Source organism: Micropterus salmoides, unplaced genomic scaffold (assembly GCF_014851395.1).
Source record: "Micropterus salmoides isolate LMB-PRFRI ecotype aquatic unplaced genomic scaffold, ASM1485139v1 Ms_hic_scaffold_15, whole genome shotgun sequence".
Classification (NCBI taxonomy): Eukaryota; Metazoa; Chordata; class Actinopteri; order Centrarchiformes; family Centrarchidae; genus Micropterus; species Micropterus salmoides.
Window position 1 is genome coordinate 7,595,478 of NW_024040596.1, and position 13,946 is coordinate 7,609,423.

At 38.1% G+C, this 13,946-nt stretch overlaps 1 protein-coding gene across 1 annotated transcript in view; it reads left to right on the top strand.

The window, feature by feature from the left end:
- lrp1bb (low density lipoprotein receptor-related protein 1Bb) overlaps window positions 1–13,946 on the top strand; it is a 264,366-nt gene that overhangs the window by 91,067 nt on the left and 159,353 nt on the right. Inside the window, exon 3 of the mRNA XM_038720173.1 lies at window positions 1,034–1,171. Coding sequence (XP_038576101.1) covers window positions 1,034–1,171 — 138 coding nt within the window. The remainder of the gene's footprint in view (window positions 1–1,033; window positions 1,172–13,946) is intronic.

Sequence of the window (13,946 nt, forward strand, 5' to 3'; positions counted from 1 at the left end):
TGCTCATGTATGAAATATGAACTCTCAGAGACAAGGTCACTTACCTAAATATGGCATTAAAATAGTGTGAATCACTGGGGCTTGAAGAGATAGCCAAGAAATATTCATTAAATAAGAAGATCTCCTGCTACCCTTTTTAAGCAATAAAGATGCTTGGGAGGAGAAACTAATATGATTCATTATTGTGTCAATATAGGCACATACCTACTTGTCCACATATCCCTTAGACATATCACTTCTGTAAATCATCAGGAGATGGCAGCCCTCTTTGTAATAGCCACATTAATTGCGGCATCTCTACTTTACAAAGTAGAAATAGATGCCGCGATAAGTAACCGCCCAGTCAAGATGGCCCAAGCGTGCTTGGATGTGAGTTCCTAGGGGTGGGAGAACTCTGGGGATTGTTACAGATCCCTTGACATGGGTAATAAATCTTCCCATTAAGTGGCTGCAATGACACATTGGTAATTGATATCAATGTAGTTAAGGTGGAGATGTGACACATTTACAGTGCTGGTGCACTGGTCAGCTGTGTTTTATGTGCTCTTGTGGCTGCCACATGAATGAGGGTCACCTATGTGCCTCATGAATCCTTAAACAGCTGCTCTCCGCTGTTTGCCTGGCTGGCAAGGAGAGTTAAGCAGTTTGTTATGGGACTTTACCAGTGCGGCCGCAAAACAGAGTGGCGAACATCTGTTGTTTGTAAAGAACAATGCTGTGTATAAATATATTTGCATATGCATAGGTTCTTCCTCCTCCTATAAAAGAGGTCTTGAAGTATCAGCACTTTGAGAAGGCACTCAAAAAATACTGTAAAAGTGAATATACCTGCAAGAAATAGAAATGATTATGGCAATGAAATATGCATATGTATTTCACATAGGGTCTCACACTGTATATGCTACTACATATACTGTAAAATTTACACACAATTTTCACAATAAATGCAGTAAAGTCAGATCAGTGTGCGGTAGTTTGTTTTTTGACTGGACATATATTTGTTTTTGAGTGTTTTGTTGTTTCTCTTCTTTAGGTGCACAGGAGGTGGTGATCAGATGCCCCCTCAATCACATACAGTGTATCGGGACAAAAAAATGTATTCATTTCAACAAACTCTGCAATGGGGCTAGAGACTGTGAAGACGGCTACGATGAGGGAGTTCACTGTCGAGGTAAGAGTTCATTTGGCATTTATATCCTGATTATTTTCGCCTTGGGTTTAGAATACATAAATTTATAAGTATTCTCATTATGTTAATTTAGCAGATCCTGCTCATCTTATTTAGATTATTAAGATTGTGAAATGCATTTTACATATGAAATCTGTATTACATTTATAAAATATATAGCTGTGGAAAATGATTTACTTTTATTGCAAGTTAATTTGGTTTGCATAAGAAATTCATTATTCCAAACTTTTGTCAAGTAAATTTAAGCTAGTGTGCTTTCCTTTGATTAAAGGAGTTTAAGGATCATTTTCACATTGACTTAGATAAGCACAGTCTAATCTATCCTTTATAAAACTTTTAAAAAATTAAAAATTAAAATCTTAATGCGTGATGGTTGATAATATGCTTATTCATGAAATGGTGGCTTGAGCTGGTACTTTTGCAGTTAAAGTGGTTGCCAAGGTTACTTCTCATCATCCTTCCTGTCAGAAGAGACACAGTGGGACAGTAGCACCAGGTGTGTTGTTGTACACAAGTTTTTGTTGTTGATCGCATTCTTACCAGCAACTATACCAAGCTGCTATGGACACCTGGGTTCTGTGGTAATGCAGCGTCTGGCTCATGATTGCTGCAGTCTTGGCACAACAGTGGCCCCTGTCTGGCAGAAAGCACGACCTTTTTTTGACCTGTAAGACAGTTAAAGTCATGCTGAGCTTTGTCTCTGTGTGAGTGCTAGGTGCAAAGATATGCCTCTGATTCACAGCTGTGAAGACTCAAAAAGTCTGTTTGTTGGCATTGAGTAGAAAACTCTTTACACTTGTATTGAGGAATTTACTTGGTAGATTGCCTGGAACCAGAAAATGGAATTCAATCAATATTGATCGAAAGACAATAGACATTGGAAAATATTCACCATGTCTGTTTAAGTTTATAGATCACCTAAAAACGGATACAGCTAGGATAAATGGACTGTCTGTACAACCTTTCTTAGGGTTGCATGGAGGCCTGCTGTCCAGAGAAACTGTAATGTAACAGCAACAGCATGAATTTAACACCCTGGTCTGACTACTGTCTAAATCTGCCGAATTGCTCTTGCGCTACAAAACAATCATCTGGGTTAATAAGTCTGCAAACCTGGTTCAAACACTGTGTAATACTTGTGTCATGTGAGGTTTATTGAAAATGCAAAACGGTACCTGGGAGAAATCATCAGCCCCAATACAACACGCAGGAAGGCTCATATATCTCCCATTCCTTGTGCCATACTGCAAAAGTACATGAACAACGGCAGAAAAATGGCAGTTAATCCACTGATGATGGAAGGACAAAGTAATACAAATCTATATAATCAGCTGTAGGGTTGGGGATCGATCCGGTTCCAAAAGGACCCGGTTCCAAAATTTCTCAAAACCCGAAAATTATTAAGGTTCAAGCTTATCGATAATGCTATCGAGACTTGCGGGTCCTATGATGTAACGTTAAGTCTCGAGCGTCAAATCTAATTTAATTTGAAACACAATGGATAAGAAAATCATCAGGGTGCAGTCTCTGCCTGCTCTCTGTGGGCTCCTACACACACACACACACACACACACACACACACACACACACACACACACACAGCGGCAGCAGTCTTAAAAACTCAGCTGCTGGCTGAGATAAACCAGCCGCTCCTCCTTCTACCTGGTAACGTTACCTGCAGCCAGCGAGAGAGGAGGACGGACTGATACAGACGGATGTTGTTCTTTCTAAAAGTCACTCACTACTTGTGATGTCAGATAAAGTTATTGAGTTACTTTGCTTTTGTAAACATTAATGTTGCTGCTCTAGAAACAACATTTAGCTGTATTTAAAATATTAAATTAACAACCAGGCAGTTAATATGCCCGCTTCAATATATGTTTATTTATCGCAAGTGATATGTCATCTCAATATATTTTCGGTCAATACGTTATCGCACATTGAATATTTTCCTCATACCCTGCAGGCGTACCTTATGCCCGTTGGGTCTGGTCTTACCAAATAACCATCACAAATAATACTAAAGTATCAATAGTGGTATCAATAAAGAATCGGATCATTAAGCAGTCTCAATAAGGGTATCAATATCAATGAAAATGAACGATCCCCATCCCTAATTACAATTATGGGAAGCAGTAGAGTATGAGTCATTGCCTCCCTGACTTCCTGGATCATCCTCCAAAAGTAAATCAGTGCAACATGCAATTCGAAAGAAAAGTAATACTTAATACCAAATAAGAAGGCTCTCATTACACAGAACTTCGCCCTTTTTTTCTTACTTTACAATCCAACCTTGTATTGAAGGAAAGAGAAAATAAAATATATAACTGTCTCTTTTAAAATATAACATCTTAAATAATAATAATTCTATCTATCTATCTATCTATCTATCTATCTATCTATCAATGAATGTATTATATATTACTTTTGTAAAGCTTTCTATAAATATATGGGAATTTACCTTACATTCTCATAAGCAAAGTTAAAGCTTAAAGTAGTTAGATCATGGTTTCATGATTATCTTAATATTCCTATGTTCTCTCAAACTTAAAATTAGTTAAATAATAGAGCAACACTTATTACCAAAAAATACAGAAGCATGCTCTCTTTTGCATCAGCTTAATTTGGATGTACCGCTTTGGATTTTACATTTTTTGTGTCAGGGTTAGAATGTCAGGTATTTTAAAGCCCACGACTACCAAACAGGAGATCTACTGCATATTTCGTTCAGTATGTGTTTCTGTCACAGTAAGGAAAAATGTTCTGTTTCACTGCAGTATTCACTATGTACAGTGTAAAATGAGAAATTAATTGTTGTTGACACAAGTAAAATCTTGTATTTTTTTTAAACTATTTATGGCTGCCAGAAGTCCAAGTCCATTCATTTTTTTCACTTGCCATTGTTGCATGGTTATTCAACCTTGCAATGGCCTTGTATAGACAGTTTACCTTTCTTGTCACTGATTTACCTACAATATGTTGGTCTTGTACATTGCCTGCTCTTTTTGATTACTGCGGTGGGTTCCACATTGCCTTAACCTTGTGAACTGCAAACATCCACTTTTCTTGTCTATCTGATGTCATTTCACACAACCCTTGTCAATGAAGAACATTCAACATCTCTGTGTTTTACAATCCTGTGATCTAAGAATGTGTGATCTGAATCCTAACAATCCACCTCTGACTGCAGTCAGCTGCTTTGACTTCCTTGCCTAAAGCAGTAGAAAGATTCTTTCTTAGGGAATAAATTAGTCTTCTAGAAAATATTAAGTTGTTTTCTATGTGCACATTTTTGGATTTAACACATTACAGTCTCTCTGGGTTTGTGTGGTGCCAACCTTCTGCTTAAGTTCACTGAGGGGCACATACAGTACAGTATGCTTAGTTCCACATGGACAGACCAAACTCATCGGGAAGCAGGAGAAATTGAGGTCACCAAAGAGAAGTTTTAGGAAACCAGCTGGGTCTCTTACAAAACTTTTTCCCCCTCCCTTTCCTGCCCACCTCTTATGAATATACATGCTGAACATCCCAAGAGGCCTTGATATGAAGGTGCCCAGATGGAAAACCACCAAACTCTTTTCGTTCACCTTCAGGAAACTTGCTCATTCTAAATCGCATGCTCATGGCTGTGCCGTGGGATCTCTGAAGTCTCTACTGCTTGCATTGAGAAGACAAATGTCAGACTTAAATAAACACAATTCAGCTTCAGTCTTCATATGTTATCTTTAGGACAGTCCCAGAAAGTGAAGAGAAACAAATTCCTTCAAATGAACATAGCAAATAAAAGGAACAGCTGCTTAAAAACTAAATTTGGAGATCTTGTCGACCCGTATGTCTTGGTATTAGGTCTCTCCTACAGTAGAATTAGAAATAAATGTTTAGTTTTGATGCCAGTCATGTCTGTTTAAACAGTTTATTCAGTGTTTTCACACTTGTACCAACATGTGTTCCATATTAAAGTTGTGACTCAACCAATAATCATTTTTTTGTTGGAGGAACACAAAATGTTGACAAAATATTTGATATTTGTCAGTACTAAGCTCCTAGGTTTGCATTCTGCTTCTTTGAAACAGAGATGGAATCTTACTGGAGACTGTATCATGATGGCACATTTACAGCAGTGTCATCAAAGACCACTGATAGATTGACGCCAACCGCTGTCACATTGCTGTCTCAAAGTGAATGTCAGCAATGCATGCCTTGACTATATATAGTGCAGGAAATTGCATAACTGATAAAAACACTTCACTTACTTCTCATTTCCACAGCAGTTGGGTTATAGTCGTGGTTGTTGTATGGGAATTGCCTTCAAATTTAAACAGGTTAAGGCATTTTATTAAATTTAGATCCTCGTTCCGTCAGTTTTACTGCTTAAAACATCTGAGCTCCATTTATTAAATTTCATTCTCCTAATGCTTTGTCTGACTTTGACTTCCCCTAGTAAGAAATATTATGATTCTGGTGGTGGATAGACAACAATTTTAAAGGGTACTGTCAAATTTTTCTACAAACAAAACATTGTGCCATCAGAATAAGCCACATAGGCCACATATGTACCATAAATATGCTAAATGAACATTAAGTATTCTACATATTGGCTTTAAATACTTGTATGCTGACACAATAGCACATCATAACTGGCACTTTTCAGTGCATATTGTGTCATTGCAAAGAGTGAATACAGCCCTTTTTGCGTGAGTGCCCAGTAATATCAGCAATAAGTTTTATAAGTCAGATACAGGTAATAAAAACATAATACCCTGGGCTCAGTTTCCACAGCAGTGTGAATATTGGCATAAGCAGAACTATGAGATTGTTTACATGACCTCTCAATACAGTGCTGTGCCCTTGCATATGGTATTCCCAGTGTACATGATGCAAAGGTAGGAAAACATGGAATTAAATAAAAGTTGCATGTAAATTGAAACACTTTTCAATGAATAATTACATGTAGATTTACATAAAAATACATTATCATTGCTTATGATTTATAGAAATAAATACCCTCTAAAACACTGGTGAAGAAACACACTGAGCTGCAGCACACACAGTGACAAAACACCCACAGGCTGCCTCCCCTCACCCCCACCTTCCCTATTGAATGTTAAATACCCTCCAGGCAGTCAATGGACATAAAGTTGTTACTGTGATGTAGAGACAGTGAACAGTTAAAACTTTAGATATGAAAGATACATTTTTTTTTACAAATGAATAACTTACTACTCTGAACCTCTTGCTCCATTATAGGCTGTGAAGCTGGTTTGGGAACATATACAGCTGAACCAAAGCCGTGGTTATGGTGTGTCAGGACTCGTCCTAATCTGTTCTGATTGGCTAGTTGCGGGCTAGTAGAAAATGAGCACAATATGACCACTTTAATGGAAAAAGCAGATCTTATGTGGTCTGTTTTTTGTTTGTTTTTTCATTGTCAGTGCTAGACTGGAATGAAGATAAGATCAAATACTACCATGTACTGTACTATCAAGTATTGAGCTGCTTAGTTTTCATAGCACTAAGCCTTATTCAACAAGTATTTAAGTTGTTGATTTTGTATGGAAGTTAATACTGCTGGGTTGTCCCTTGTATCATCTCTTTATGTATTAACTATCTTTATCTATTAATTATCTGTTAGTTCTTAATAATTCTTAGAGAATGATTCATTCAAATAACAGAATTTGGTGAGCAGTTATACATGTAAAAGGTGACTGCTAAAATGAGAACGACATACAGCTCACAATGGCTTTCACCCTTTTACTCACTACACATTAAGTACTCTGGTTTAATCCCCGACTAAGCTCGACCCAAATCATTACATTCATCATTAATATCCTAATTTAGTAATAGCTCATGATTACTTGACATTTACTGCATAATCAGTCATTATTTGTTGACGGTGAAGTATGGAGCATAAAAAATCCTACTCACACAGGAACCAGGTCAATTGGAATATCAACAGCACACAATAGATATAATTCCTGCTTTGTTAACCTCCCAGCCTTAAAAGAGTGAGGCCTGTGAAGCTAGTTCAGACAGCTCGAGTTGCACTGCAAAAATTACAGTGGGACTGTGACCTGACTCTCACACTGTATACACATATCCAGAGCCCTACTCTAATATAGTGTTCTGTTTAAGCTGTCACGCATGTGCTCACTCTCTCATTGCGAATGAAAGAACTGCTTCACTACTCACAATACAACCATAGCTGCCACAGTTATTGCTCACACTCACTATTCTATTTCATCCCCCTGAAGGCTCTGATTCCCCCAGTGGGGAAGTTTTTTTGCTCCCTGATCTCTCCTCTCCCTTTGTGCTAAGCTTTCAAGTGTGCTCCTTTTTGAGGATCAATGTTCTGTATCAACTATCTAATATCTAGTCTGTCTAAATTAGTTTCATGTGAGCTGTCTGAATGAACTATGTGCTTCTATGATTGTTAAAATTTTGTGGATTTGAACCCAATCAGTCCAACTGTTTCGGGATCGTGCTACTCTCTTCAAAACAGACGGGATTCTTCCCAACAGGCAGGGTAGCCAAATTCTGTTGGCTAATATTCAGCATGCGGTCCAGTTCTCTCCACATGCATGACTATTTACGCAGCACACACCCATTCCAAAACCCCCCTCTTCCTCTCCTCTCTCATCTCAGGCAACCGTATCCTGCGCTAACGTGCCCATTTTTCCTGCCCTGGCATTAACACTCTCACCACCTACGAAGGTAACCCCACACCTCACCCCCCTCATTCTGTCTCCCGCTATTTTAACGACTCCACTTGGGTGTTACCCAGCATTTGAAGAAATACCCCATTTTCCCACGGGCATGTATTATCCTCCTCTTTTAATGACATGCCTCCAGACTCTGGATTTAATCTTGCTGTCTGAATTAACTACCATAAACCAAAAAAAAAGTTACTCTGCCCTCCCACTGGCAGAAAAGTGAATGCAGGTAACTTAATCCTCTCCCTTCTGCTCTCCAAAGCATTCCTGTAAAAATCAGCCTTTTAAATATGAGGTATTTAAACAACAAATCCTTTTTTTATGTAATTGGTTGCCTTAAATGAAGCAACCCCACCAGCCTTTTCTCATGCTTAGAAACCTGGTCAGTTTTTTCTATAAATTCCTGTGGGGAATTTTCATATTATATTATATTAAATAGATGATTATATCATATTTGGTGTTGACAAATACCAGCCTTCTTTATTCCTCTCAGTTTTTCACCCTTCTAAACCTGATGCCATTTTTATTTTCTGAATTCTCAGACCTGATCTCTCTGCTTCTATTGACCCTTACCCTAACCCTTATTGGTGATTTTAATATCCATATATTTTGGCCTAGTGATGCATTAGTGGGGAAATTTCTAAACCTCCTATAGTCCTTTTAATTTTGTACGTGAAGCTTTAAATAAGTAATACAATGCTACAGTTAATGATGCATGAGCAACTTACTCTTCCACCATCATCTCTCAGAATGCCCGTAACTCAAAAGTATTATTCAAAACACTTGCCCAGATGTTTTACTGAATAAATTGAAAAAATCATATCGTACCAGCTGGCCCCACAGCCTATGAGTCTTTAACCCACAGATCATGTGATGTTGTATCCTTCAGTTCTTTTACATCAATATCTCTTTCTGCTCTCAATTATATGGTTAAAGGAGACCTATTATACTGCTCTTCCAGTCCTATATTGTAGTTCTGTGACCCCTATATGGTATCTTTATATGATTCAAAGTTCAAAAAAATAATTTTCTATCTCATTTTAGCCTCGGCCTGAAACAAGCTGTTGATGCTCCTGTCTCTTTAAGGCCCCCCCTCTCAAAGCCCAGTGTCTTCTAATTGGCCAAGACCTGAGGCGCGCTGTCACATTGCTGCTGAGCGATAAGTTCCCGACCAGTTATACTTCTACTACGCATGCGTCACTACTACCACGCATGCGCAATAGAAGTTAAACAGACCCTTAAGTCAGTGGATCCACACGATTGGCTGAAATACGTTTCCTGGTTTGGCTGTTTATAGCAGACGATTGGCGTTCTAGCGGGAGGGGCGAGATAACCGCCATTTTTGCCGTTACAGGCTTTCCCCATAGAGTTATATTGAAGATGTGATTGAGTGGCGTGTCTCTATAAAACATCTCTGGCGGTACAGACAGACTGAGCGGAGTAAATGACCATATATGGAAAACCTGCTCAGTGTAACTCCGTGTGTTGTCAAATGGAGCCGTTGGTAGAAAAAGCTTTTGGAAACAGTGTTCAGAACAGGAAGAAATCTGAGGTTTTGGGTCACAGGGATTTCTTTTAAATACTTCCACCTCATTCTTTGAAGCTTTGGCCATGTTTAACATGAACATCTGACATTGTAACATTGTAGATAAGTCATAAAATATGGAAAAGCATAGGTTTCCTTTAACTATATGAAGTCATCAGGTTGCCCCTTGGAAGTGGTCTGTACCAGACTACTGAAGGAGACTTCCTACTGTCGGCCCTTTCATTTTGACTGTTTGAAATAGCTCCCCTGACCTCTGTCCCGACTTGTTTTAAAACTGCTTAGGTGGAACCTCTCCTAAAAAAAAACATTTAGATCCCTCCATCTTTCCAACTACAGACATCTTTCAAAATTATTTTTTATCTAAAGCCCTGGAAAAAGCTGCATACAAGCAATTAGTGGCCCATTTGTCAGACAATAGTTTATGTGAAATATTCCATGGTTTGATTGGAGTAAAAGTTGAGTAAAAGTTAGGCTAAATTTGAAAGAGTGCAATTTCCAAATCAGAAGACCTGCAATTTGCATAATTAACAGTGTATTAACAAGCTGTAGCAAGTGATTATTTGAGCTCAAGCCAGTGACTGTTAATTTCACCCACTATTATGACAGTACTTAGTCTACAGTCTAAGTAAATTGACACAGCTGTAGCTAATTATCGTGAATTTTGTAGTAAGTACGAGAAACAACAAAAAGAAACGGGCTGTTGTCTGGTTATCTCTATTTACCTACACTTGCCAAAGATGTCGATGTTGATGATTTTGTGGAAGAAGAAACTGTTCAGAGCTTGTAAGGGCTGGCAGTTTGTGAAGCTAACATCAGTGTTGGCTCAAGCATCTACAGTGCAGAGCTGCCGCTTCACTAGGTGTTGTCAGTTCAATATCAAAATATTGTCAGACATGATTTGCCAGCAGTTTGTTATGCCTGGACAACTATGCAATGAATAGGTCACTTTTAAACGTCATGAATAAATATGATTAATTCCAAATACCACTATTATATCTAAATAAATGTCGGCTAGGGTGACCAGATGAGAATAGGTGAAATTTGGGTCAGAGGAGGTGGAGGTGGGCGTGGCCTCCAGTACATTTTATTCAATGTCACTAAACAGTAAAACTAACATCAAAACTCAACTCTAAAATTACTTGTTTTTGTTCATAAATTAACTGTCTGTCATGAAAAACAGAATGACTGCGTTGTATAATTTATTAAATTTAATTATTTCATTAGTGTGGTGCCCATCACATCTGTCTGCGCAACGCGTGACAGAGTGTCCACGATATCCTGCAGTTCCTGCTGGAGGGCATATCTTTGGGCAACACCAAATGAATGTTTCACAACGATCAATAGGCTTTTTAATGTTTTTTTAGGCTATAACTAATCAAAACTCAGGTTCAGTCTAATTTTCTGGACAAACAGAAGAGGACAATTGCTTGCAATTCGAGACTGTCCAGAATTTTTTGGGCTGCTGGTCACCCTAATGAAAGCTAAAATGCTCAATGTTTCTTGAACACCAGGCAGATTTGCTTAGCTATTGACTTTTCTGACTGAAAGAAATGAGCAATTGTAGATTATATACATTATAATCTATCATAAACCTTGACTGCAACTATTTAAATCACATTCTCTTCACTACCAAATAGCCCTGAAAAAAGGTGCAAATATTCCCTTTATATTTGGGGAAAAAAGAACTGGTACAAAAACACACTTTTCCCCTCAGAATTGATATGAACACAGATTCAACTATTTATTTTTTGTCACCAACACAGATGGGATTGCGGTTATCCCCAATTTAGATTCTGAGATACGTTGTTTAAATACAGTCTAAGTGGTCTTCCTCAAAATCCAAGTCCCAGTCTTCTGACTGACAAGTTTGAAAGAAAGAGAGAACCTCGCAAATTAGCAATTATAGATTATATACATTATAATCTATCATAAACCTTGACTGCAACTATTTAAATCACATTCTCTTCACTACCAAATAGCCCTGAAAAAAGGTGCAAATATTCCCTTTATATTTGGGGAAAAAGAACTGGTACAAAAACACACTTTTCCCCTCAGAATTGATATGAACACAGATTCAGCTATTTATTTTTTGTCACCAACACAGATGGGATTGCGGTTATCCCCAATTTAGATTCTGAGATACGTTGTCTAAATACAGTCTAAGTGGTCTTCCCCAAAATCCAAGTCCCAGTCTTTCTTTTCAAGTTTGGTTTGGGTGCACCCAGACACTAAAAACATTAAAAAGTAAGCCATTATATCTGTGTTTACTCATACCTATTGGAAATAAGATATCATACGCATGATACATATTGACTCTGATTTGCAAAAAATGACTTATAAAATTAATAACAATGACACAGAAAGGAAAGACAAGCACACACTGTCACAAATTGCCTCCTAGATAGTGAGTTGATTGTGATTAAATATATGATTGGACTTTCACTCTCAACCTGTGCCAGTCTCTCTCACTCCAACAGAAAATCGTCTGCAGAAATAATCCCCTAAATGCTGCTGAATGTTACAGCGATGAGGTGCGGCTGCCTCTCTCAGCGCTCTGCTTTGACAGGGTCTCTAATGTATTTGATTCCAAAATATATGGATCTATTTCTGCCACGTAAGGGTAATCTAGACTTTTATGCAGCAATGATTTCCATGTCATAGCACAACTTGTCAAAGGCAATGTGTTTGCCCTCTGCGGAGAACACACTGATTTAAGCTATTTGTGGATTTGAATTATAGTTGCCTTCTAAGTACATTGGCTGAAAAGTAGCAGGGGGAAAAAATCTCATTATTGTCAGGGAAGTGAGAAAGCATTGACTTTCATCTTATTTGGTAACACACACCTTGAACGTTTTTTCCCCCCCTAACACTTAAATAATTCAGAAAACATTAGTGTACATTTTTCTTTATTTTCTTAAGATAAAGCTTCTGAAAAATAAACATTGTCAAACATGCACCTTCCCTCCCACCCTCTGTCTGTGAACAACATTCAATTATCTCACTTGATTAACTTTTCATTATGACAACTCAAACAAACAACACTTTTCTCCAGGGTGAAGGAGCCTGTGATAAGTGATGCTCTTGTTCCAAAATGACTAGCCCTGAATACAGCTCAATGCTTTTTTTAGTGTTTCTCAGTAGGTTGAAAATGTGCTGCCAACCAGCCTCGTAGACTGTAACATATTAGCATATTTATTAAATTTTTGCCCCTCTAATGGATGGAACATTTACAGTAAGTAGTCAAAGTGATCGCTCTCCTCTCTCTGGGTTTACTCTGCAATGTGCTGTGCTTTTTAGTGTTATTCTAACCCTCTGTTGTCACTTCACCAGCAAATTTTCATTAGTTTTTTAAAAAACTAATTTTGCAAATTTGATCATTTTAAAAGGAATTTCCAAGGAATTTGTCAACATATTACATGTATTAAACTCTTTTAATTTTGAATTCTGTGGCAAATTGTGCTTTGCTCTTTGAGAAGTTGACATTCCAGGTCTTGTAATCTTGGTAGCACTGGTTAGGAGTGACTGCCAGCCCCCACTACACACTATATAAATAACTGTAGATACTGGCAATCAATATTTCATGCATCTTACTTTGTTGTTCCACAGTCTGGCAAGATATTGTCACTCATATCATTACTCCCTCTAATATGAGGAAACAATCTGGTGTCATCAAATCCTATTACGACAGATTTTCTTCCTCAGGAGTGGTTAGAATTAAAATTTCATTGTTTGCTGGAAGATTTTGACACCCACACCGATGATGTTTCTTCCAATATTTAAGGGCATGTCAGAAGCCTGGCATTGCACCAGTTCTCAAATCCCTCAGCGAATTGTGCTTTGAGGGATTAACAATATTTACTGTCACATTTGAGCCCTACTTTGAGCTACAGGATTACATTTTTGAAAACTACATGTATATGCGCATGTATCTCTCAATTTCTTGGGGAAAATGATACCTCATAGACCACCCAGACAGATCCATGTCATATCAAAACTGACACACTTAAGCTTCACAGATAACTTTCTAAAGCCTTGTCAATAAATTGTGTCACCGCAATCATTGCCTATCTTATACAAACAATATTTCCCTACACACACTTCTGGAAACTCTTGAATGTTTGAACCCAAGGGAATTTATGACCCAATTTCATCGCTGTGAAATCAATCTTGTCACTCTTGGCACCTAGAGGATACCAACCACAGCTACAAACCTACAGAATGGGTTAATCTTCAAATGTATGGGTGGGAAAGGCACTCATTAAGGGTCCTTGAGCCAGCCATGGCTGTACCTTCTGTGTAGGGTTTGCATCTTAGTTCGGTCCCACATTAATTAATTACAGGCCTTGACTGCAAACAGAGTTTTGGGGAAAGGCTGGGTATTCACAGGCAAAGGCCATGGCCATCCCTAAAGGGAAGCCATAATTAGGCCAGAAGGGTACTGTCTCTTAGCCTTGGGTTAGTCCTTTCTCACCCAAAGTGAGGTTTCGTGTTTGTATTG